General features: G+C 40.5%; 1 protein-coding gene across 1 annotated transcript in view; it reads right to left on the bottom strand.

Moving 5' to 3' along the window:
- LOC132828454 (AT-rich interactive domain-containing protein 2-like) overlaps positions 1–26,501 on the bottom strand; it is a 270,232-nt gene that overhangs the window by 65,343 nt on the left and 178,388 nt on the right. Inside the window, exons 7-8 of the mRNA XM_060845591.1 lie at positions 10,007–10,076; positions 4,216–4,463 (exon numbers count right to left, since the gene is read on the bottom strand). Of these exons, the coding sequence (XP_060701574.1) occupies positions 4,216–4,463; positions 10,007–10,076 (318 nt within the window). The remainder of the gene's footprint in view (positions 1–4,215; positions 4,464–10,006; positions 10,077–26,501) is intronic.

Consider the following 26,501-nt stretch of genomic DNA (forward strand, 5'->3'; position numbering starts at 1 on the left):
CCCTCTGGGTTAAATGTGAATGACGTGGCATGCTTGAATTCAACCCATGAAAATTCTTCAAATAATTAGTTAAGGGACTTAAGCTCAGCAGTTGAAATTAAGTCTGATTGAACTACAGTCTACAATATATACTCCCTCAACTATAGTGCAACTGACTTGAACAGTTTCATTAAAGTTACCAAAGTATAAAAAAGCAGAAGCGCTGAAGGAATTCTATTTGAAGTTGGGGCTTTAAGTGTATATTTGACAGGCAGTAAGAGAAAGGAATCTATTTGTACGTTTATGTAATTACAAAAAGTTCCTCCTTTCTCTACTGTAGATCCCCAGTTAGGAAAACTGCCTACAAACCACAGAAGTTGTATTGCTTACTTATAGAGTGGGAAATTACAAGAAAATATTGATGAGACACAAATTTGAAATCAGTGACATAATGGCAATTCTATTTGAATTATTTAGTAATCATAACTTGTTACCATTAAAACTGATTTGATTCATTGGGAATGGATTTCATTCAAGTTTCCAGAAAGCTTTAAACCAGTTACATTGAAAGCCGTGACAATCTTACTTATAATTTATAAATTAGAACAATTTACTCTAAGCATTCATCGGATGAAATAGCATTAGAACTTCAAACTAGACAATAACATAGAACAATACGGCGCAGAACAGGCCCTTGGGCCCTCGATGTTGCGCCAACCTGTGAACTATTCTCAGCCTGTCCCCCTACATTATCCCATCATCATCCATGTGCTTATCTAAGGATTGTTTTAATCTCCCTAATGTGGCTGAGTTGACTACATTAGCAGATAGCACATTTCACGCCCTTACCACTCCCTGCGTAAAGAATCTGCCTCTGACATCTGTCTTAAATCTATCACCCCTCAATTTGTAGTTAAACATCAAATACTTGAGATCACACAAGTTTCTTCAGAGTTTGTCTAGTTATCTGATGCTAATTACGGTATACCGAGTTTCAGCATTGTCATAATATTTATTTGCAACACCAATCAAATTTAGAATCAGAACACTACAGTCACCATTTCCAATATGGGAACAGGCATATTATTCTCCCCTCATCTTTTCTTCTCCACCTTGCCCCATGGTTCTTCTGAACAAAAAGAATAAACTTTCCCAATTTTGAAATGTCATAAGTAACTTTCAAAGCTAGCGTCTTTGCATTTCTCCCCAACCCCTCTTTTTTTTTAATGGTAACATTCTTCCTTTGTTCTGCACATTAAGCACATAGCACGTTAAGCATATTAATGTCCCTCAAGATCATTTAGTCAAAAATATGGGAAGTTTTTTTTCCTTTTTAAAAAACTGCTCTAGTCCAATTACAATACATTAATTCTCCAGATAACCAGAAAGTGTGTTACTGCTGGAATGCTTATCTTCACAGTGATAGCTAAGCTCCTTCGTTTGGAAATTTTCATTTGGATCTGCTTTCCTTTATTGGTCAGAGCATAGAGTATAGGAATTGGGAGTTCATGTTGCAGCTGTACAGGACATTGGATAGGCCACTTTTGGAATCCAGAGGAACCCAGATTATCCGAAGGACACAGGCGGGGAGTAATTTGGTTAATCGAATGCCGTATAACATAGCTAGCCAAGCATTGGGACCTTGCAATCTTGTTTGGATAATATAAAATTTGGTTAACTGAATGCCAGATAATTGAGGTTCCTCTGTACTGCATGCAATTCTGCTCTCCCTGCTAGAGGGAGGATGTTGTGAAATTTGAAAGGATCAGAAAAGATTTATAAGCATGTTGCCAGGGTTGGAGTGTTTGAGCTATAGGAAGAGGCTGAATAGGTTGGGCTGTTTTCCCTGGAACGTCAGAAGTTGACAGGTGACTTTATGGAGGTTTATAAAATCATGAGGGGCATAGATGGAGTAAATAGACAAGGCCTTTTCCCTGGCTTGGGGAGTCCAGAATTACAGGGCGTAAGTTTTGGGTGAAGGGGGAAAAATTTTAAAGGAATCTAACGGCCAACTTTTCCACGAGGAGGATGGTGCATGTATGGAACGAACTGCCAGGGGAAGCAGTGGAGGCTGGTACAATTACAATATTTAAAAGGCATCTAGATAGGGATATGAATAGGAAGGGGGTTTGAAGGGATATTCACCAAGTGCTGGCAAATGGGACTAAATTACTTTCAGATTTCTGGTCAGCATGGATAAGTTGACCAAAGGATCTGTTTCTGTGCTGTACATCTCTATGACTTCAGTTAGGGAAAGTGTAGATGGGCAAAATTGTGTTTGTCTGCAAGAGACTGAAGGTGAATATGCAGGTGCAGCAAGCTACTATGGAGACTAACAGAATATTAGCCTTTATTACAAGAGGATTTGAGTACAGGAGTAGTTAAGTCTTGCTTCAGTTGTACAAGAGCATATTAAATCCCACCTGGAGTTCTGCATGCAATTTAGGCCTACTTGTCAGAGGAAGGATATTACTGCCATTGGAGGACGATGAATGCTTGCCAGGTTTGTTCCTGGAATGGCAGGACTATCCTATGAAAACAAATTGGGCAAACTGGGCCTACATTCTCCAGAATTTTGAAAACTGAGACGTGATATCATTGAAACCTATAAAGCATAAAAAGAGTTAGAAAAGGGTAGGTGGAGGTGAGATGTTTCCCTGGTTAGGGAGTCTAGAACAATTTGAAAATAAACCCAAGTGACTTAGGTGACCACAGAAGTTTGAGGAGGCTCAATCTTAAGTTTGTTTAAGATTAATAAATTTCTGATTATCAATGGCATACACGGTTGAGGATAGGATGAGTAAAAGGTAATGAAGTGTTCAATTAACCAAGATCTTATTGAATGGTGGGGCAGGTTCAACAAACTGAATGGTCTACTCCTGTTCCTATGTTCCTTTCAGTCACTTGATTACCACACAGCATGCACTTTGAGATTTCCTGAAGGTTCAGCAAGTCTTAGCAGTATATTTTCAGTTCATTACAATTTCTGCCATTTTGTCAATTTGACTGGAATACCATCATATTTACAGAAAATGAAAGAATACCACATTTTCTTTCATTTTACTACACCATTACTTAAAACATTGGTCAGTCAATCTGAAAACCTTTACCATCCAATTTCTAGGCATGCAAATTAGCACATGCTAACAGGGGAACCCAGTGCGCGTGTGAAATGGAAACTGATCTTTTATGCGCCCACAAATGTGTTTCCATTTTTGAAGATAGGACACATGCCATATCGCGCAACAAGTCCAAGTATAAAAAAAATTATTTTACACGTAGAATGGAAATAAACGATTAAAATGTTCAAAAAACGTCCTTTGATTTCTCTAGCTCATGCAGGAAAATGTCAATGCACAAACCCAATTAGCAGGCTAAGTATATTTACAGACTTGCATAGTGTAGCTAAACTTAAGGAAGACCTGTGGAATATCAGGATTGACCTTCACACTTCTGTGCATCCCAGAATTAGCCAGCTGAACTACTAATCATACTGGCTAAAACACCCTTAAGTGTGATTTATCCAACAGCTACCTACACCTGAGCTTATACAAATGAAACCATTTAACCTCACGTAAGAATGTTTGCAGGAGCCTAGGAAATCCTCATTGTCACAAGCTGACGTGAGAAGAAAAGCAAAATTTTGCCATTGAATTAGCTATAACGAATCTCCTTTTCACAAAATTACATATTTTGATGATGTTACCCCTTCTATACAGAATTAGACTCAATTGTCATATCTTGATGTAAATGACCTGATCTTCCTTGTACAAATTTAGAAGTCTGAAATTGAGAGTATTTTGTGTGCCACGCCCTTCACACTAAAATAATTACAACTAGAATTCGCTCTTAAATAAAATTGATGTGCATATGTCTGAATCCAAGCCCAGCCAGGACACTGAAGCAATTTCCTCACACCTCTCTCATGCTTAACATTTATAGGTGAAGTCTAGCTGTGGATTGTGTTCAACAGTTAATAATGCAAACAAATAGTTAAAGATCACCTTCTTGGATGAAGAAAGAAAATAAGTGACAGTGACTCGGTAAAAACCTTTATTATTGCTGTTTCAAGTATATGTTCAGCTTGAATGATCTATAATTTTGTTGTGTGGTACAGATAACCTTAGAAAAATCAAGATTCCTTCAGTTTCATACAATAAGAGATGTCCACATTTTACAATGCCAAGACATTCAACAATGAATAGCTTGATTCACTAATTGAATTCATTAACTTACCTCTGCCACAACATTTCCCAGTGTGTCCAGCCCCATTTGCTTAAGTGAGACGTGTCTATTGTGAGCACACAACAGTAGAAAGCGCAGGCACGTTCGGTTAGCTAGCAGCTTGGCATTTCCTTCTTCCAAGGACAGATTGTGGATAATAACAGCTATCTGCAGGACCCTTTGCCCTTCCAGGTCATCAATGCCCAGTTTCTGTGGAGGGTGGAACAAGACAGAGTCCCATCGATCATCGCTAGCAGCTTCTAGGGTGGAGGGGCAAAGGTTGAAACAAAATTATAAAACTCAGTCATAGCAGTATCGGGGCAGCTGTCTATCCATTATCGATGGTCTAATATTCAGCAGTTCTAGTATCTGTTAAGTAGCTAAATGAACATGAAGTGTTAATTCTGGAAAAGAAATTCAGCTTTATTATTGATCATAACACAATAACAAAGAGTATACATCATAGAACATTCACGCCTATCAAGCAAGATGAATAAGACTGTCAGACATGGAGTAGAAACAGGCTAGTCAGCTGTCATAGCTGCTCTGCCAATCCATGAGATCATGGCTGACCTGATCTTTCTCAGTGTCACTTTCCTGCCTTTGCACCCTTAAAACAAGATTCCTTTTTTGGTTAAATATCTCAGCTTTGAAAACATTTAAGGGCCCAGTTGTGACTGCTTTCTGGAGTAAAGAGAACCACAGATTGTGCCATCTGAGAGAAGAAATTCCTCATGTGCAACCTGTGTTCACTGTTTCAGTTTTTCATTTTTAATTTCAAAGTTAAAAACATTAGATGAATTGCAGACTATACCAATAAACTACTCCAAGGTAAGCTTCAGAGAAACAGCTCTAATTTCCTTCTTTGCAGTAAAGACATGCATCTCTACCTTTGATGTAAAGATGATAGAGAGCTTTGGGAACAGAGAAGGGCCGTGGGATTCATTTTGTATTTTGCAGCAAATAATTCCAAAGGATAAAAGCTGTCCTTGTTAAGCATCTACAAATTTAATTCCATACCAGAAAAAATGTAAAAAATAATTTTTAAAATTAAAATCTGGACTATTTTTTGACTCAACTTTATTGCATGCTTTCATTTTTTGCTCTTGTACATGATTTTCCAATATTATTTTTGTAAAAAGACCACAGTTGCATGTTTAACTGCATTCAATTAGATAGCATCAGCATTACAGCTAAAACAGCACTTCAGTCCAGTCCAAACTCCTTGTAAAATCTCACCATAGGCAGCATACTAGAAACGATGAAAGCAGTATTTCAACATGGCATTTCATAGAATGTTGGAGTTTGGATGAATAATTTGTACGGTTGCAGTTTAACTGTGTCAATTACAGGGATTATCACAGAATGGCTAGGAGATTTCCAGTAAGGAGGAGATCTCAGATGCCCCTTTGTAGATTTAACATGAGTAATACAGGATGTGCTTGTCCTTCCAGGGAAAAAAATGATGTATGTAATACAAAACTACACACATGAATTAAGAGCAGAAAGCAGCCAATCAGCCCCTCTAAGCCTTGCCATTCAAGATTATCATGGTTGATCTGACTATTTCTCATACCTGCTGGCTACCCAATAACTTCACCCCTTTCTCATCAAAAATCTATCAGCAAATACCTTTAAAAATATTAAAAGTCAATGATTCCACTTCCTTTTGAGGAATAAAGGTCCAAAGAATCACCATTCTTTTGAGAAAATAATTGTCATCTTAATGAGAAGTTATTTTTCAAAAATAAATGACCTCAAAAGTGGACTAGTTCATCAGTTTTGATCTACCCCACTGACCAACTGAACACGTGCTACTTGTACAATGGGGTGTTATTGTGCTGGTGCCTTTTGAACTTCATGTACACAGTTCAGCACAATTACTTCTGTACTGCTACCAGCATTCTGAAATCCACTCAGCAGGATTTATTTTGATGAACTGGCACCAGTACCATTAACATATTAATGATTTACTTCTTAAAAAAAGCACATGCACTATCTGGCTTCAATACCTGCCCAAGATTGAATAAAATTAGTCTACAAAAAACAAAATTTTATGAAATGCTAATCAGCTTTTCAATTTGTATCCACTTTTGTCTTAAAAAACATAATACTGTATCAAAAGAACACTAATTTGCCTTCAGAAAATTGGGCGCAAGACTACCTTAACAGTTACCTTATGACAGTTCTAACAAGATGATTAAACCTAAAAGCATAAAATCAATTTTTAAAATCATAGCCCTCTTCTCTTGGCAGCACTACCCCCACCTAATCTTGTTGCGGAGATGCCAGTGTTGGACTAGGGTGAACGAAGTTAAAAATCACACAACACCAGGTTATAGTCTTAACAGGTTTAATTGGAAGCACTAGCTTTCGGAGCGCTGTTTCTTCGTCAGGTAGCTAGTGGGCCAGAATCATAAGACACAAATTATAGCACAACATCATAGTGTCATGCAAATGATACGTTATATTGAACAAATCTAGACTGCTGTTAAGTCTTTCATCTTTTAGAATGGGTTGCAGGTTTTGGTTCATTATTATGTAAATCCCAGAACCACTTTCAAGTCACATTCCTGAGATAACTTAAGGCTTTATAAAAAAAGTGAACTCTCACCTCAGACAATGCATTAAGGTGTGAGGTTAGAGTCTGTCTGAATTCCAATCTCGAGTCAGGAATTTATAAAACGTCACATGGATTGACTGCCTGTAGATTGTATGCTTTTTGAGCAAAATAGAATATATTGCAAATACACATTTACCCCATAGACCTTTGTGTGTGTGCGCATGCATGTAGGGGGGGGTGCGAGAGTGAGAGAGAGAACAAGATAGATATTGTTAGCGACTGCACACATTTGGTAGAGTGCATGCATGAGTGTGACGGAATATAAGCCATCTAATCTCTTTTACAGAAAGCCAGGAAATTTTTAAAGAGTTGCATTCTGCCAAGAGTTGGAGATACAATATTAGATTAGCCAATTTAACACATGCCATAAGGGAGAGGGACCTTGTTGTTTCTAAGGATAGAATGAAACAGGCTGTTACACTTGAACAGGTTGATGTCAAGGAAAAGCATGTGCTGGAAATTTTGAAAAACATGAGGATAGATAAGTCTTCCGGGCCAGATGAGATATACCCAAGGTTACTATGGGAGGCGAGGGAAGAGATTGCTGTGCCTTTGGCGATGATCTTTGTGTCGTCACTGTCCACTGGAGTAGTACCAGATGGTTGGAGGGTGGCAAATTGTTCAAGAAAGGAATTAGGGATAACCCTGGGAATTACAGACCAGTCTTGCGTCGGTGGTGGGCAAATCATTGGAGATGATTCTGAGAAGCAGGATTTATCATTATTTGGAAAAGCATAGCTTGATTAGAGATAGTCAGCGTGGCTTTGAGGGGCAGGTCATGCCTCATGTGCCTTAGTGAATTCTTTGAGGATGTGACAAAACATGTTGATGAAGGTAGAGCAGTAGATGTGGTGTAAGTGAGTTTTAGCAAGGTGTTTGATAAGGTTCCCCATAGTAGGCTCATTCTGAAAGAAAAAGGCATGGTGTACAGGGAAATTTGGCTGGTCCATACAAGACAGAGAGTGGTAGTAGATGGAAAGTATTCAGCCTGGAGCTCGGGGAACAGTGGTGTTCTGCAGGGATCAGTGCTAGGACCTCTGCTCTTTGTGATTTTTATAAATGACTTGGATGAGGAAGTGGAAGGGTGGGTTAGTAGGTTTGCTGATGTCATGCAGGTGGTGGACTTGTGGATAGTGTAGTTTGCAACAGCACATTGACAGAATGCACACCTGGGCTGAGAAGTGGCAGATGGAGATCCACCTGGAAAAGTGTGAAGTAATTAATTTTGGAAGGTTGAATTTGAATGCAGAATACAGGGTTAAAGGCGGCATTCTTGGCAGCTTGGAAGAACAGAGGGTTCTTGGGGGTCCACGTCCATAGGTCTCTCAAGGTTCCGCCCAAGTTGATAGGGTTGTTAAGAAGGCATATGGTGTGTTGGCTTTCATAAGCAGGGGGATTGAGTTTAAGAGCAACAAGGTTAAGCTGCAGCTCTATAAAGCCCTGATTAGACCACACTTGCAATACTGTGTTCAGTTCTGGTCGTCTCGTTATAGGATGGATGTGGCGAGGATGCAGAGATTTATGAGGATGCTGCCTGGACTGCAGGGCATGTCTTATGAAGAAAGATTGAGGGAGCTAAGGCTTTTCAATTTGAGCGGACAAAAATGAGAGGTGACTTGATAGAGGTTTACAAAATGATTAGGCATAGACAGAATGGACAGCCAGAGACTTTTTCCCAGGGCAGAAATGGTTCTCGTGAGTGGGCATAACTTTAAGGTGATTGGAGGAAAATTTAAGGAAGTTGTCAGAGGTTGGTTCTTTCCACAGAGAGTGATGGATGCGTGGAATACACTACCAGCTGTGGTAGTAGAGTCAGATACATTCAGGACATTTAAGCGACTCTTGGATAAGTACATGGATCAGAGTAAATGTAGGGTATGTTGGTTAGTCTGATCTTAGAGTAAGATAAAAGGTCGTCACATCATTGAGGGCCGAAGGGCCTGTACGGTGCTGTACTGTTCTATGTTCTAATTAGAACAGCCGGTGAGATATCAGCTTTCCCATGAAATCAAATCTAATATCCACTTCATTCTCTTGTTTCCCCTCCCAACATTTCAGAATGAGTATTTCTTCTTGGGTTGACAGAGTGGTGCTGGAAAAGCACAGCAGGTCAGCAGCATCTGAGAAGCAGCAGAATCTATGCTTCGGACACAAGCCCTTCATCAGGAATGAGGCTTTTGAGCCAAGGGGGCAGAGAGATAAATGGGAGGGGGGTGAGGCTTGGGGAAAGGGGTGGGGAGGGAGATGGCTGAGAGCGTGCTAGATAGATGAAGGTGAGGGTAATAGTGATAGGGAGGAGGGTGGAGTGGATAGGTAGGACAAGTCATGAGTGTAGTGCCGAGTTGGAAGGCTTGATTTGGGATAAGGTGGGGGAGGGGAAATGAAGAAACTGGTGAAATCCACAGTGATCCCGTGTGGTTGAAGGGTCCCAACGTGGAGGATGAGGTGTTCTTCCTCCAGGTGTCAGGTGGTTAGGGTTTGGTGATAGTTTCTTTCTTCTTAGGTTGTCTGCCAGGATCTAACCAGAGTACCACAATCTTTACCATGGGTTAGGCAAGGGGCAGGTCCCAAATTCACCCCAATCAGGGATTGAATGTCACTGTTTGCACAAAATCTGATCCATCTTGGCTGCCTAGTCAACTCAGTCAAATGGTCCCCTAAGGAGTCAGAATCTCTGTGGCAATGTTCACTACTGCATGCATGTTAAAATCTGGAGCCATTGATCGGGATGAATGAGGCTCCAATTATTTCCTTCATGTGGGTAGATTTGGAATCTCTTCCACTCACTCATTCCATTCGTATAATTCCAAAACATATACTACCAACAATATAACTGTTCCCAAAAAAGACCCCAAACCTCCTGAGAATCACCTTTCTGCGCCATCAAAATCCATCACTATGCAATTTCTTCCTAAAAACAATGACTATACCAGGAGGCTCTCCATTATCGACCGAGATAGTAAGCTGATGCTGGTTGAGATTCCTTCAAAGTTGTAAACAATAAAACCAGCAGCACAAGAGAGCAGATGAATTGGTGAAGGGTCGAAACATTCAGTGGTGGTCAAGTCGGAAAACTTAAAAGAAACAAACTTCTAATTGGAAAATCAGCAATCTCCACAGCAGCTGAATATTCATGCCTGTGCTGGTTCTTGCTGCTCCTGCTCAGCAATTTTGTCTTACCTTTAGATTTTGGACTTTTGTCTCCAATAAGCTCTCGTACTTCATGGTCGTCAACTGTCTCTTTCCAAAACTGTTAACAATATTAAGTGTGTTTTAAAGTTTAGAATTATTGTGCAGAATCAAAATCAGAAAAAAAAACATTACAACCATTTACCTTTACAAAATCTGTACACTACCCTCATCATTTATTTTCATCCTTGCATTTCATAAATGTTTGGGTTTTAACTTAAGAATTACAGCATATTATAAAATCTGAAATTCAGACAAATTTCAGCTTTGCAGAAATAAAATTACAACAAATACTCTTAAGTTTCTTTGCACATGCTGCATATGTATAGACTTTTCAAGAACAGATGACCTAATAAAACTTCATTGAAGTCAACTTCATTATGTTTGTCATAAAGACAGGCCAAACAATAAAACCTCAAGATTTTGAAACACAGTTTATGGTAAAGAACTGCACATTAGACAAATGTACAAAATGGAAATGTAATTAATGGAACAGAATTACATTTTTTGGGAAGATGCCCAACAAATTAAATCTACAAACCTAAGAGTAGGATTAGGGCACTCAGCCACCTGAGCCAGCTCTGTTATTCTAGATTCCCACATTATCCTCATCTCTATCAATACCCATTAATCACCTTGGACATGAACTTTCTTAATACCTTAACTCCCACAACCCTCACTGGGAGAGGATTCCAAAAATTCACCATCCTCTGAATGAAGACTTTCCTCCTCATCTCATTACTGAATGGCTTGCCCTTTATTCGGAGATTGTCCCCGATTCCAGGTTACCTGATCCTTTTTACACTGACTTTTGTCTATCTCTTCAAGCATTTTTAAGTTTCTATGAGTTTGCCTCCTACCTTTCTAAACTCGGAAGAAATCAGGCACAGTCTCCTCAAAAGGACAGTCCCAACATCCCAGGAATCAATCTGGTGAATCTTTCTTGCGCTCCATCTCTGGGAAGTGCACTGACCATGTCCCTACCCATAGGGGTCTCTCTCTCTATCCCTGTTGTGTTCCTCATGCCTCAACCCCGCCCCACAGCTGAGATTGAGAATCTCAACAATCAATCCCTTCATTGTGCAGATCAGAGGGCTTTGCTTGCTATCCCAGAAGGCTTTTCTTCAATCACTCCATTCTTTTGGAACTTGAAACCCCTCTAAAAATCTGCAGTGATATCCAGTGTCAGTGTTATGATCTGTTCCACATGTCTGAGTGATGGTAAGGGCTCCCTCCTGAGAATAACTACCTCTTCCTGGAGGACTATGTCAATTGAGGCAAGCAGTCACTAGAAACATCTGCTTGCCAATGCCCCATAAGATCAAATACCCGGAGAACTTCTTCAGCCTGTGAGGAAACCATAAGAGTGCCAGTATCCAATGCATTTACAGCTTCTACAGTGAATGTAAAAAACAGTGCAGGTATATCCTCCCTTAGGCAAGGGGACCAAAATTACAGAGAACTTCAGGCATGATTTAATCTCATTCTATACTGGTAAAGTAAGGCTTCTTTCCTCCTGCACCCAAATTCAAGATAAAGGCTAACATACCGCTTCCATTCCAAATTACTTGCTGTACCTGCATGCTAGCTTTCAGGTGACTTATGAACAAGTATATCTACTTTCCTTTTGAATACAATCTCTTACCACTGTTGTTGTATTCTGCATCTTCATTCCTCTACATCTCTCTATTCCATCTGCCATGCTTTTGCTCACTGAGTAAAATTCCCACTAAGTTTTGTATTTACAAACTTCAAAATATTACAATTGATCCTCTCATCCAAATCATTCATATAAATTGTAAAAAGCTAGGCTCCAAATACAGATTCCTGTGATACCCCATTAGTCACAGCCTGCTAGCCTTACTCCTGCTCTGCTTTTTGCTGGTTAACCAATCCTCAATCCATGCTAGTATATTAATTCCTATTTCATGCATTGTAAATTGTCTTCACTAACTACCTTTGTCGAATAGTTTTAATAAAGGTTTCTAGAAAATCAAAATACACCACATCTACTGGTTCCCTCGAATTGAATCTACAAGTCACATGCTCAAAAACTCTCAAACATGATTTTCCCCTTCATAAATCAAAGCATACCCTGCCTAATCAAAATTATTTTCTAAATACCCGGTATCCAATAACTATTCTTTCTAATAGATCCTACTATTTTCTTTAGCACTATGGCTTCAAGTTTGTGCTTTATCAGTTTCTCTCCAATTCCTCTGAAACTGTGGGGTTACAGTTTCAATCTTCCAATTTCAGGCATCACTGCAAAATTCATTACAATCAGTTAAATAATTTTAAAAGGGGCAATAGGATATTGTGTATTGTCCAGAGAGATTACACTCAGGCTTTACAATATACTGGCCAGACTAAACCAAATTCAAGTCTGATCATCTTACCACAAACAGATTTATGTATTAGAAAGGGAATAAAATTAACAGCAAGATTGTCTATAGAAGGGAATGAGCTATGAAAAGAGGTTATAACAACTTAAACTACAGTTTAAAACATAGAAAGTAGAAAGAAGAGTAGACCATTGGGCCCTTCAAGCCTGCTTCACCATTTATCCATTTCAGGACCCTATCCCATACCCTTTGATCCTTTTCATTCGAAGAATTATATCTAACTCCTCTGGAAAACATTCAATTGTTTTAGCCTCAACTGCACTCTGAGACACAGATTTCCACAGGTTCACCATACTTTTGGTGAAGAAATTACCCCCAATATCAGTCTATTCCCATATCTTTAGACTATGATCCCTGGTTCTGGACTCCCCAGTCATCAGGAACATCCTTCCAGCACTTACCCTGTTAGAATTTTATAGGTTTCTAGGCGATCCCTTCCCTAGCCCATTCTTCTAAACGCCAGTGAATATCGCCCGAACTGATTCAATCTTTCTTCATATGTCAATCTCTTCAATTCCGCCATTTCAAGAATCAGTCTAGTAAACTTTTGTTGCACTCCCTCCATAGCCAGAACACCATTCCTCACGTGAGGCGGCAAAAACATCACACAATACTCTTGGTGTAATCTCACCAAGGCCCTGTATAACTGCAGCATGATACCTCTGCTCTGGAACTTGCATCATCTTTGTGTGAAGGCCAACATACCAGGTGCCTTCTTTACCAGTCACTACACGTGCATGATTACTCTGAGTGACTGGTGTACAAGAACATCCAGGTTTCATTGCATCGCCCCCTTTCAAAGTTATCGCTACCCTGATAATAATCCACTTTCCTGCTTTAACTACCAAAGTCAATAATGTCACCATTTACCCAGGTTTATATTTCAACTGCCATGCATTTGCCCACTCACAACTTGTCCGAACCACAAAGAAGCATCTCTTCATTCTCCTCACTAATAACTTCCCAACTAGCTTTGTGCCATCTGTAAACTTGGAAGATGTTATATTTAGCAGAAAGTGAGGACTGGAGAGTCAGAGTGGCACTAGAAAAGCACAGCATGCAAGGAGCAGGAGTGTCGACGTTTCAGGCCCTTTTAGGAATGAGGAGGGGGAAAGAGGGCCTCTACCACTTCCTCTGGCAGCTTATTTCATAAAGCACCACCGTGTGTGAATATGTTGCCCCTTAAGTCTCTTTTATAACTTTCCCCTCTCACCCTAAACATATGCCCTCTAGTTCTAGATTCTGCCACCCAAGGGAAAATACTTTGTCTATTGATCCTATCCATGCCCCTTGTGATTTTATAAACCTCAATAAGGTCACCCCTCAGCCTCTGACGCTCCAGGGAAAATAGCCCTAAGCCTATTCAGCCTCTCCCAATAGTTCAAATCCTCCAATCCTGACAATATCCTTGGAAATCCTTTCTGAACCCTTTCAAGTTGCACAACATCCTTCTGAGAGGAAGGAAACCAGAATTGCATGCAATATTCCAAAAGTAGCGTAACCAATGTCCTGTATAGCCGCAATGAGTACTCAATACTCTGATCAATAAAGGAAAGCATACCAAATGCCTTCTTCACTATCCTATCTAACTGCAACACGACTTTCAAAGAACTATGAACCTGCACTCCAAGGTTACTTTGCTTAGCAACACCCCCCAGGATCTTACCATGAAGTGTATAAGTCCAGCTCTGATTTACATTTCCAAAATGCAGCACCTCATATTTATCTAAATTAAATTCCATCTGCCACTCCTCAGCCCACTGGCCCATCTCATCAAGATCCCGTTGTACTTGGAGATAACCTTGTTTGCTGTTCACTACACCTCCAATTTTGCTAAATGAGGTGACAAAACATCGCGTACGAACATGGTGCCTCCTTTAATCTAGCTTTTTGTACTTTGGGGTCATTAAGTTTATTATTATGCATTATTAATAAAACTCAAATCACACCAAAGGAAGCAAACGTGTTAATGCTTTGACTCAGCCTCCACTCCCTGAGCTCACCATCCTGTATGGTGGACACTGTTTATTCTTCAGAAGACTCTTGCTACCCTGATTTCTGTGGTACCCCACTAGTCATTGCCTATCACTCAAAAATGATCTGTATTTGTTGCTTTTTGTTACTTGTCTGCCACCAGTTTTCTATCCGTGTCAGTAGACTACCACAAGTCCCATATTCTTTCATTTTACATACTAAACTCTTATATGGGACCTTAGATAATATCATCTGAAAGTCAAATAAACTGGCTCCCCTGATCAACACGACTAGTTAGAGCCACAAAAAAAGTCAATAAATTTGTCAAAAATGGAGGCAGAGAGAAATGGCAGGAGAATGGTTAAGGGAATCATACTGAGGTACATTAAAATTATGTAGAGTTAACATGGAATATTATTTTTATACTTCTTCAAAAGATGAAGGAGGCCAGAAAATAATGTCAGAAATGTAAATAAATGAGAGCTCATTTCAGAATAAATGAAGATGCTGACAAAAAGAATCATAATGTTGAAGCTTTTAGCTTCCAAAAAATCAACTATTGTCAGATATTATTTTACTTGTTGTGGGACTCAGGGAAAAGATGGGAAGTACAATGATTTAACTTTTTCCCTATTAAAAAGATCCTGCAAGACAGATTGTAATAAAACCTGCTTTAATTCACAAGACTTGAGCATTGCTGGTAAAACCATGCCAACTGGCATTGACCATCGGACCCTAAGTGACCTTGAGAAGTTGATGTTGAGAAATCATTTTGAACCACTGCAATCCATGTTGAGAATGTGTAACGGGTATGAGGAGATAGGGAAAGAGTTACATTTTGAGTTTTGTGAAACAAGAGGTTCAGCTGAGCATGACTGAGATCAGCTAAGAACTTGCACTTAACAATGGGTTGCTGGAAGCAAGATTAATGGGTTAACAAAGTGGAAAAGCATTCATTATGTAGAGTAATTTAACAATATTGAAAGCATTCATTATGTAAGGTCAGTTTAACAAAAACTGAGAAGTATTCATTATGTGAAGCCAATTAAGGTTAAGAACATTCATTGTGGAACAGATGGCTTAATCCCTACTATTGGCACTTGCTCACTGTAACGGTCATCCAATCAATACATATGTTGCCTTATCTGGATGTTCCTCCCTGTAAACTGCTGTTCGAGTGAGAAGACTGTGAACTCATATCCATGTGCACATGGATGATTTTCTCTTCCCCCTCCAGGGCCCAAAATAATGAAAAAGGAAGTAAAGCCACACTGTGCCTCTACGCGTTTTGCTTCGACTGAGGGGGGAAATCGAGACGACAATGTAATATAGGTACTTCCACAGTGCTGTCAGGGAGTTTCAGAATTCTGATGATGTGTCACTTTGAGATGTACAGCACAGAAACAGGCCCTTCAGTCCAACTTGTCCATGCCGACCAGATATCCCAATCCAATCTTGTCTCACCTGCCAGCATCTGGCCCATATCACTCTAAACCCTTTCTATTCATATACCCATCCAGATGCCTTTTAAATGTTGCAATTGTACAAGTCTCCACCACACCCTCTGGCAACTCATTCCCTACACGTACCACCCTCTGCATGAAAAGGTTGCCCCTGACGTCCCTTTTATATCTTTCCCCTCTCACCAGAAACCTATGCCCTCTAGTTCTGGACTCCCCCACTTCAGGTAAAAGACTGTCTATTTATCCTATCCATGCCCCTCATGATTTTATAAACGTATATACGGTCACCCCTCAGCCTCCGACGCTCCAGGGAAAACAGCCCCAGCCTATTCTGCCACCTTATAGCTCAAATCCTCCAACCTTGGCAACATCCTTGTAATTCCTTTCTGAACCCTTTCAAGTTTCACAACATCCTTCCAAAACAAAGGAGACCAGAATTGCATCCAATATTCCAACAGTGACCTAACCAATGTCGCAACATGACCTCCCAACTCCTGTACTCAATACTCTGACCAATAAAGGAAAGCATACCGAACACCTCCTTCACTACCCTACCTACCTGCGACTCCACTTTCAAGGAGCTACGAACCTGCACTCCAAGGTCTCTCTGTTCAGCAACACTCCCTAGGACCTTACCATTAAGTGTATAAGTCCTGCTAAGATTTGCTTTCCCAAAATGCAGCATCTCACATTTATCCAAATTAAACTCCATCTGCCACTTCTCAGCCCATTGGCCCATCTGATCAAGATCCCATTGTAATCGGAGGTAAGCTTCTTCGCTGTCCACTACATCTCCAATTTTGTTGTCATCTGCAAACTTACATCCAAATCATTTATATAAATCATGAAAAGTAGAGGACCTAGCACCAATCCTTGTGGCACTCGACTGGTCACAGGCCTCCAGTCTGAAAAACAACCTTCCACCACCACCCTTTGTCTTCTACCTTTGAGCCACTTCTGTATTCAAATGGCTAGTTCTCCCTGTATTCCGTGAGATCTAACCTTGCTAACCAGCTTCCATGGGGAACCTTGTCAAACGCCTTACTGAAGTCCATATAGGTCACGTCTACTGCTTTGCCCTCATCAATCCTCTTTGTTACTTCTTCAAAAAAGTCAATCAAGTTTGTAAGACATGATTTCCCATGCACAAAGCCACGTTGACTATCCCTAATGAGTCCTTGCCTTTCCAAATACATGCACATCCTGTCCCTCAGGATTCCCTCCGACAACTTGCCCACCACAGACATCAAGCTGGTCTATAGTTCCCTGGTTTGTCCTTACCTCCTTCCTTAAACAGTGGCACTACGTTAGCCAACCTCCAGTCTTCTGGCACCTCACACCTGTGACTATTAATGATATAAATTTCTCAGCACAAGGCCCAGCAATCACTTCTCTAGCTTCCCACAGAGTTCTAGGGTACACCTGATCAGGTCCTGGGGATTTATCCACTTTTATACATTTCAAGACATTGAGCACTTCCTCCTCTGTAATATGGACATTTTGCAAGATGTTACCATCTATTTCCCTACATTCTATATCTTCCATGTCTTTTTCTACAGTAAATACTGATGCAAAATACTCGTCTAGTATCTTCCCCATCTCTGAGGAACATTGATAAATGTTGATAACGTTCACCCCAAATATCAGCTGGTAATGGCAGGATTGCAGAGCTTTAAGTTATCAGTTAGTTGTGTTTAAAGTAAGCTGCTTCCATTGTTTAATAAACATGTAGCCCTAGCTTCGCTAGACTGGTGTCACAACTTTAGATATTCTTGTTGTCTCTCTTGCTTTCACTCCTCACTTAAAACAGAAGTGATCCCTTAACCTGATTGCAATGATAAAGTGAGGAATATGCCAGGCCACAAAATAACACATCACTGTGGAACACAATTTTGCTGATGACTTGCAGCACAACATGGTTGGTATAACTGTTCTCAATCTAATTCATTTACCACACATCATGACGTGCTTCCTCATTGTGATGGCTTGACTGCCTCCACAAAAGGCTGTGAGATTCTTTGAAATGCGACAGAGAATCTATAACAAAGTTCAGTAGCTTGTACACTGCTTTGATTTTATCAACACAGGTTTTGATTCTACCCCCCCCCAGTCTGGTAACTACATCCTTCAGAATTTAGCCAGCACAGTCAATATACTGTACCCTTCCTATCCTTAATGCTGCTTTCAATACAGAGTTGCACTGATTGCTGTGTATTGTTCTCCCTAAGCGGATCAATCAGGAGATCTCTTTGCTCATACTGTCATTAGATTTCTTGTGATCTGCAGTCAATGAGGACTCACAAGGCTACTCCCTTGTGATTGTATACCACTTTGCTGTCACCTCTAGCAGATCTGTTCTGTTGTTTAGTTATGAACAATGATAAAGAATGGGGCGCTGGATGAAAGACAGGAGTCTATGTCAGGACAGTTGAATCTGTGGGGACAGCTCTTTCGACATTGTCAACAAGTCTTAAGGTGTTAACAAGCAGGACTTTATAGCATCAACTGGGCTGGATATACCTCATATGGCTGAATCTGTTGTCAGATGCTGGCAGTCTGTATGACTCTATCACAATAATGAAAGAGATGAACTTTTATAATATTCTGGTAAACTCACAGTCACTATTACTGAATCCAGCTTTACATTCCAGACACAATTAACTGCATTTAAAATCCCTAGCTGTCTTGATGGAATCATTAGTCCACACCTCAGGTGAACAAGTCCAGTAAAATAACTATGCTACAATTTTGCTGTCATTTATCAGGTGAAACAGACATCTAAGCAGGCATTACTTCCAGGTTTTATGTGATAATCTATTTCAAGTTTACATAAAATACACACTTGATATCTTTAGCCTGGTACAAAACGGGTTTACCAGCTTATAAATTATAGATATACAGTATTTCAATAAAATTTTCCAATATCTGTGCCATTAAGTTACAGTGGAACTTCACTTATCTATAATATGAGGAAATAGTAGTCACCAGTGAACATTCTTCTCCCCACTGAAGCCATTAAGTGAACTCATTTACAGTTCAGGCTAGCATTGTCAATCAACAGACCTACCATTGCTCATCAGACGAAAGAGAGCCAGTCAGAACAATAACAATACTCGTGAATAAATGTGAGCACCAAAAGCAGTCTTCATCTACCTTTGCACAATTCAAACTTAGATTCCATACACCAAGTGAGTAGCATCTTCACATTTAAAATTAACTCCATTGAAATGGGACAACAACAATAAAGATGAATACTGCATGAATAATCAAGATTCTATTACAGCAAAAATTAATTGCAAGATCTATTTCAGGCACACTAAAACATTTTTAAGCAACTTCCACACCCTAGCCACAATCTATGAAATACCTTGTTGGTGGTATAATAAAATTTCTATGCTCCCTTAAATGCTTTTCTACATATTTGTTCATTTGCTTTTTAAACTCATCCTTGTTGGCTACCTTTTCAATTGCCAAGTCATTGAAATGATTTGTCCTTTATGCTTGATTTTCTCTCATTTTGATCCTAATGATCCATTCAATTATAACTTTTACCTGAGATTTTCATCTGCAATGTTTCTTTAAATACATTTTTTCAATTTAGGAAACTGCATTGTCTATTGTTAATCCCTGTATTCAGTACGAAGTCTAAAGTGCTATTTTACAGGAATTAATGGAAGCTTAGAAGAGCAACTACAAACAGAAATTATTACTGAGCATTGCATCTGTTTTACTAACAATTACCAACAGCATTTTTTTTCTTACTTTGTCCCAGTAATCTGAGATAGTTACCAGTGGTTTACATAATTCAGAATCACATCAACAATAATAGCTTATTTGCTTGGAGTGGCAGGTTCATTTGCTTATCATTAAGGCTCTTCTTTCTCTGTATTAGCTGTCTTTGAGGTCTATAGATACTTTTAATTAATCAACCTGTTCACACGTCATGATACACCTCTTGAACATGTGGAACTTGAACTCAGGCTTTCTGAACCAGAGACATGACACTACCAGTGTGTCACAACAGCTGCTGAAGCTGTTGCCATATTCATCGCTTTATTTGATGTTGGCCCTCAGTATTATAGGTATTTCCCATGGTGACCTTATTTCCCAAGTGACATCATTTCCTGTGGCGATGTCATTTCTTGTTCTTTTTCTCAGAGGGTGGTAAATGGGGTTCAAGTCGATGTATTTGTTGATAGAGTTCCAGTTGGAATTTCATGCTTCGAAGAATTCTCGTGTGTGTCTCTGTTTAGCTTGCTTTAGGATGGATGCGTTGTCCCAGTCGAAGTAGTGTTCTTCCTCATCTGTATGCAAGGATACTAGTGAGAGTGGGTCATGTCTTTTTGTGGTTAGTTGATGTTCATGTATCCTGGTGGCTAGTTTTCTGCCTGTTTGTCCAATGTAGTGCTTTTTACAGTTCTTGCAAGGTATTTTGTAAATGACACTAGTTTTGGTTGTCATCTGTATAGGGTCTTACAAGTTCATTAGCTGCTGTTTTAGTGTGTTGGTGGGTTTGTGGGCTACCAGGATGCCAAGAGGCCTGAGTAGTCTGGCAGGCATCTCTGAGATGTCTTTGCAGTAGGGGAGAATAACTAGGGTTTCTGGACGTGTTTCGTCTGCTTGTTTGGGTTGGTTGCTGAGAAATCAGTGAACTGTGATCATTGGGTACCCATTCATTTTGAATACACTGTATAGGTGATTTTCCTTGGTGCTGCGGTGTGTGCTGGCTCATTGAAATAATGTGTAATGCATTACAACAACAAACTGCCATTCCAAGATGTCACAGCAAATAGCTAATAGGGAAATTCAAACCAACATCTACAGGAAAACAACACAGACTGACCAAATATTGAACGACAGAAGCAATCATCCAAACATCCGCAAATGAAGCTGCATTAGAATATTATTCCAACATGTCACTGTATACTGCAGTACAGAGGAACTATGAAGAGCAGAGGAAATCACTTGTACAGCGTATTCAAAAAGAACAGGTACCAATGAACACAATCTTAAATATTTCTCATTAACAAATCCAAACAAGCAGACATACGCGACCCGAGCCACTCTCCCCTACATTAAAGACATCTCAGAAATGCCTGTCAGACTACTCCGATCTCTTGGCATCATGGTAGCCCACAAACCCACCAACACACTAAAACAGTAGCTAAAAGACCTCATACAGACGATAAACAAAACTAATGTCATTTACAAAGTACCATGCATGAACTATAACAAACACTACATTGGACAAACAGGCAGAAAACTAGCCACTAGCATACATGAACATCAACTAGCCACAAAAAGACACGACCTACTCTCACTAAGTATCCTCGCATACAGATGGGAAGGACACCGCTTCGACTGGGCCAACACATCCACCTGAGGGCAAGCCAAACAGAAACACACACAAGAACTGCTAGAAACATGGCATTCCTAACAAATGCATTGACTTAGACCCCATTTACCACCCTCTAAGAACAGGAACTGACATCACCACAGGAACTGACATTATCAACCCAAGGAAACCTAAACACAAACAGAAAGCGGGTCACTAACACCAGTACTTCACCAGAGGCTCACTGATGTTACCTAATAAAGTAAACATGTCAATCTTGCATAATACATTAATAGTTAGCCATGAATGGCACTTTCCCAGCCTTAACCTGAATGACATTTTTTATTTCATGGATGGAATGTTGATGATAAGGTCAAACATCTGTGCTCATTTCTAATTGCCCTCAAATCACTTGTGTCTGTAGGTAAAGCAAAGGTGCTGTTCAGGAGTGAGTTTCAGGATTTGTTCAGTAAGTGAACCAACAGTGGTAGAACTCCAGGTTGGGTTGCTGTGCGACTTGGAGGGGAACTTGCAGATGGTGATATTCCCATGTACCTGTTGCCCTTGTCATTGTGTGGGGTAGAGGATGGCAGGTTTGGAATGTAACGTTGAAGAGACTTGATGAGTTGGTGCAGTACATCATGTAGTTGCCACTGCACATCAGTGGTTAAGGTAATGAATGTTGAACATGGTGAATGGGGTGCCAATCAAGCTGTCTGCTTTATCCTAGATGGAGTCATGTTTCTTGAATGCTGTTGGAAATGCACCCACCTAAGGAAGTGAAATATTGATTGTGAACAGACTTTGGGAGTCAAGTGGTAAGTTCTTCACTGCAGAATTCTAGCCTTTGAACTGCTCTTGTGGCCACAGTATGCTGGTTCAGTTCAGTTTCTGGTCAAATATCTCAAATATTAATCTAAATGCTCCTGGCCAGTGACAAAGCTAACCAAACACATGACCACATGCAAGAGTGACAAATACATCAGCTGTTCAATTAATTTGTTCCTGCTGGCCTGCAATTACCTTTCCCAGCACCGCAGAAACCGATGCTCACCTTTGCTAGTGCATACATTATACATTTACACTAACTTTCCACGTGTTTAATTTGGCAGATGCATTCAGAATCAAATATTTTCTTCCCTCCTGCCTGTTTGCTTCCCACTTTCACACTTCTGTTTCAAAGTCAAAACAATGCAATGGAGATGACACATTTTTGATGAACCCTTTTATTAATAACCGTAATTATTAACTCTCAAAATGCCAACTGGTTTAGAGAAATGACAGAATCAACAATATAGACCAAATTAAATCTGAAGTGCAAAAAACATGATTAATAGCCAAAAACCTTTTTTGAAAGGATAGCTATATAGAGACATTGGAGTTCTTCCCATTTCAGACAGCTCATGCCACTATTAAGTACAGGACAGCAAAATGCAGGATAAAGTTTCTAGACCCCACAAGTTAAGGGCACATCCTACAGCAGTATGGAATTTCTTCCCTTACTCCAACATTTTCCATATCAGTCATCCTGTGGTCTTTATAAAAGAGATTGTCAAATAGGATCACATTTTGTGATGTCTACAAGGGACTGCTGAGAGATTTTTCAACACCTTTCACAGAATCCACACAGCCAGAGAGTACTTGCAACTTTTCACTGGTTTTGACTCCAAGTTTCAGAGGTGAAAGAAAAGTGGGTTAACCTTGGAGCCAAGTTCTTCCCAAAACCAGAGTCAGAGTCTTATAGCATGGAAACTGACCCTTCAGTCCAACTTGGCCATGCTGACCAGATTTCCCCAACTAAACTAGCCCCATTTGCCTGTGTTTGACACATATCCCTCCAAACCTTTCCTATTCATGTCCCTATCCATTTGTCTTTGAAATGTTATAACTGTACCTGCATTCACCACTTCCTCTAGCAGTTCATTCCACATAAAAACCAACCTCTGTGAAAAGTTGCCACTTGGGACCCTTTAAAATCTTTCTCCTCTCACCTTAAAAATATGCCCCCTGGTTTTAAACTCCCTCTTCAAAGGGAAAAGACCATCGTCATTCACCTTATCTATGCCACTCATGATTGTTATAAATTTCTAAGGTTACCTCTCAATCTCCTAAACTCCAGTGAAAAACATACCAGCCTATCCAGACAGTCCCTGTAACTCAAACCCTCCAGTCCTGGCAACATCCTGGTAGAACTTTTCTGCACCCTCCCCAATTTAAAAACATCCAGTATAAGGGGTGTCAGAGCATTCTCAAGAGGGAACTCAGGAGGGCAAAAAGGGAATATCAGAGTGCCTCGGCAGGTAGGTTAAGGATAATACAAAGAGTTCCGACAAATATATTAAAAGAGCAACTACAGAGAAAATAGGGCCCCTTGAAGATCAATGAAATTGTCAATGTGTGGGACCACAGGTGGTGAGAGTGATATTAAACAAATATTCCATGTCAGTGGAGAAAGTGGAGGCTAGAGAACTCAGAAAGAAATATTGATGTCTTGAAAATAGTCCACATTACAGAAGAGGTGGTTCTGGAGGTCTTAAAAAAATGGATAAATCAGATCAAGCATATAGAACATAGAACAGTACAGCACAGAACAGGCCCTTCAGCCCACGATGTTGTGCTGACCACTGATCCTCACGTATGCAGCCTCAAATTTCTGTGACCATATGCATGTCCAGGAGTCTCTTAAATGTCCCCAATGACCCTGCCTCCACAACTGCTGCTGGCAACGCATTCCATGCTCTCACAACTGTGTGTAAAGAACCCGCCTCTGACATCCCCTCTATACTTTCCTCCAACCAGCTTAACACCATGACTCCTCATGTTGGTCATTTCTGTCCTGGGAAATAGTCTCTGGCTATCGACTCAATCTATGTCTCTCATTATCTTGTATACCTCAATTAGGTCCCCTCTTCTCCTCCTTTTCTCCAATGAAAAAAGTCCTAGCTCAGTCAACCTCTCCTCATAAGATAAGCCTTCTAGTCCAGGCAGCATCCTGGTAAACCTCTTCTGAACCCTCTCCAAAGCATCCACATCTTTCTTATAATAGGGCGACCAGAACTGGACGCAGTATTCCAAGTGCGGTCTAACCAAAGTTTTATAAACCTGCAATAAGATCTCACGACTCTTAAACTCAATCCCCCTGTTAATGAAAGCCAAAACACCATATGCTTTCTTAACAACCCTGTCCACTTGGGTGGCCATTTTAAGGGATCTATGTATCTGTATCCCAAGATCCCTCTGTTTCTTTACACTGCTAAGAATCCTATCCTTAATCCTGTACTCAGCTTTCAAATTCGACCTTTCAAAATGCATCACCTTGCTTTTTCCAGGTTGAACTCCATCTGCCATCTCTCAGCCCATCTCTGCAACCTGTCAATATTCTGCTGCAGCCTACAACAGTCCTCTATACTGTCAACGATACCTCCAACCTTTGTGTCATCTGCAAACTTGCCGACCCATCCTTCGATCCCCTCATCCAAGTCATTAATAAAAATTACAAACAATAGAGGCCCAAGGACAGAGCCCTGTGGAACACCACTCACCACAGACTTCCAGACAGAATATTTTCCTTCTACTACCACTCGCTGTCTTCTGTTGGCCAGCCAATTCTGTATCCAGACAGCTATGTTCCCCTGAATCCCATTCCTCCTGACCTTCTGAATGAGCCTATCATGGGGAACCTTATCAAATGCCTTGCTGAAGTCCATATACACCACATCCACAGCTCGACCCTCATCAACTTTTCTAGTCACATCCTCAAAGAACTCGATAAGGTTTGTGAGGCATGACCTGCCCCTCACAAAGCCGCGTTGACTGCATTTAATCAAGCCATGCTCTTCCAGATGGTCATAAATCCTATCCCTCAGAATCCTTTCTAACAGCTTGCAGATGACAGACGTGAAACTGACTGGTCTGAAATTGCCAGGGATTTCCCTATTTCCTTTCTTGAAGAGAGGAATTACATTTGCCTATCTCCAGTCCTCAGGTATGACTCCAGTGGACAGCGAGGATGAAAGATCTTCGCAAGTGACGAAGCAATTACATTTCTCGTTTCCCAAAGCAGCCGAGGACAAATCTGGTCCGGGCCTGGCGACTTGTCAATCTTAATGTTTGACAAAATGTTCAGCATATCAGCTTCCTCTATCTCTATCCATTTCAGCATAGACACCTGCTCTTCAAAGGTTTCATTCACTACAAAGTTCGTTTCTTTTGTAAAGACAGAAGCAAAAAACTCATTTAGGGCTTCCCCTACATCCTCAGACTCCTCACACAAATTCCCTATGCTATCCCTGATCGGCCCTACTCTTTCTTGAACCATTCTCTTATTCCTCACACAAGTGTAAAATGCCTTTGTGTTCTCCCTAATCCGTTCTGCCAAGCCTTTCTTGTGCCCCCCTCCTGGCTCTCCTCAGACCATTTTTAAGTTCCTTCCTCGCCTGCCTGTCATCCTATAGAGCTGAGCTTGACCCTAGCTTCCTCCACCTTATGTAAGCTACCTTCTTCCTTTTGACGAGAAGCTCCACCACTCTAGTCATCCAAGGTTCCTTTATCTTACCACTTATTGCCTGTCTCAGAGGGACATATTTATTCATCACTTGCAACAACTGTTCCTTAAACAGTCTCCACATGTCTATAATGCCTTTACCATGGAACAATTGCTCCCAATCCATGCTTCCTAACTTAAGTCTAATCGCATCATAGTTTCCTCTTCCCCAATTAAATATCCTCCCATTTTGCCTAATCCTCTCCTTCTCCATAGCTATGTAGAATATGAGGCAGTTGTGGTCACTATCACCAAAATGCTCTCCCACCACAAGATCTGATACCTGCCTCAGCTCGTTTCCGAGCACGATGTCTCGATGGGCCTCTCCCCTCGTCGGCCTGTCAACATACTGAGTTAGGAAACCCTCCTGAACACACCTTACAAACACAGTTCCATTCAAATCTTCTGCTTGAAGGAAGTTCCAATCAATATCAGGGAAGTTAAAGTCACCCATTACAACAACCCTATTATGTCCACACTTTTTCAAAATCTGCAGACCTATGCTTTCTTCCATCTCCCTGCTGCTATTGGGGGGCCTGCAGTAAACCCCTAAAGAGGTGACTGCTTCCTTACTGTTCCTAATTTCCACCCATACTGACTCGGTAGGCAGATCTTCCTCAACAATGGAAGCTTCTGTAGCTGTGATACCCTCTTTGATTAGTGCTACACCCTCTCCTCTTTTTCCCCCCTCCCTATTCTTTTTAAATGTTCTAAACCCTGGAACATCCAGCAACCATTCCTGCCCCTGAGAAACCCATGTCTCTGT

Source organism: Hemiscyllium ocellatum, chromosome 26, assembly GCF_020745735.1.
Source record: "Hemiscyllium ocellatum isolate sHemOce1 chromosome 26, sHemOce1.pat.X.cur, whole genome shotgun sequence".
In the NCBI taxonomy this organism is placed as follows: domain Eukaryota; kingdom Metazoa; phylum Chordata; class Chondrichthyes; order Orectolobiformes; family Hemiscylliidae; genus Hemiscyllium; species Hemiscyllium ocellatum.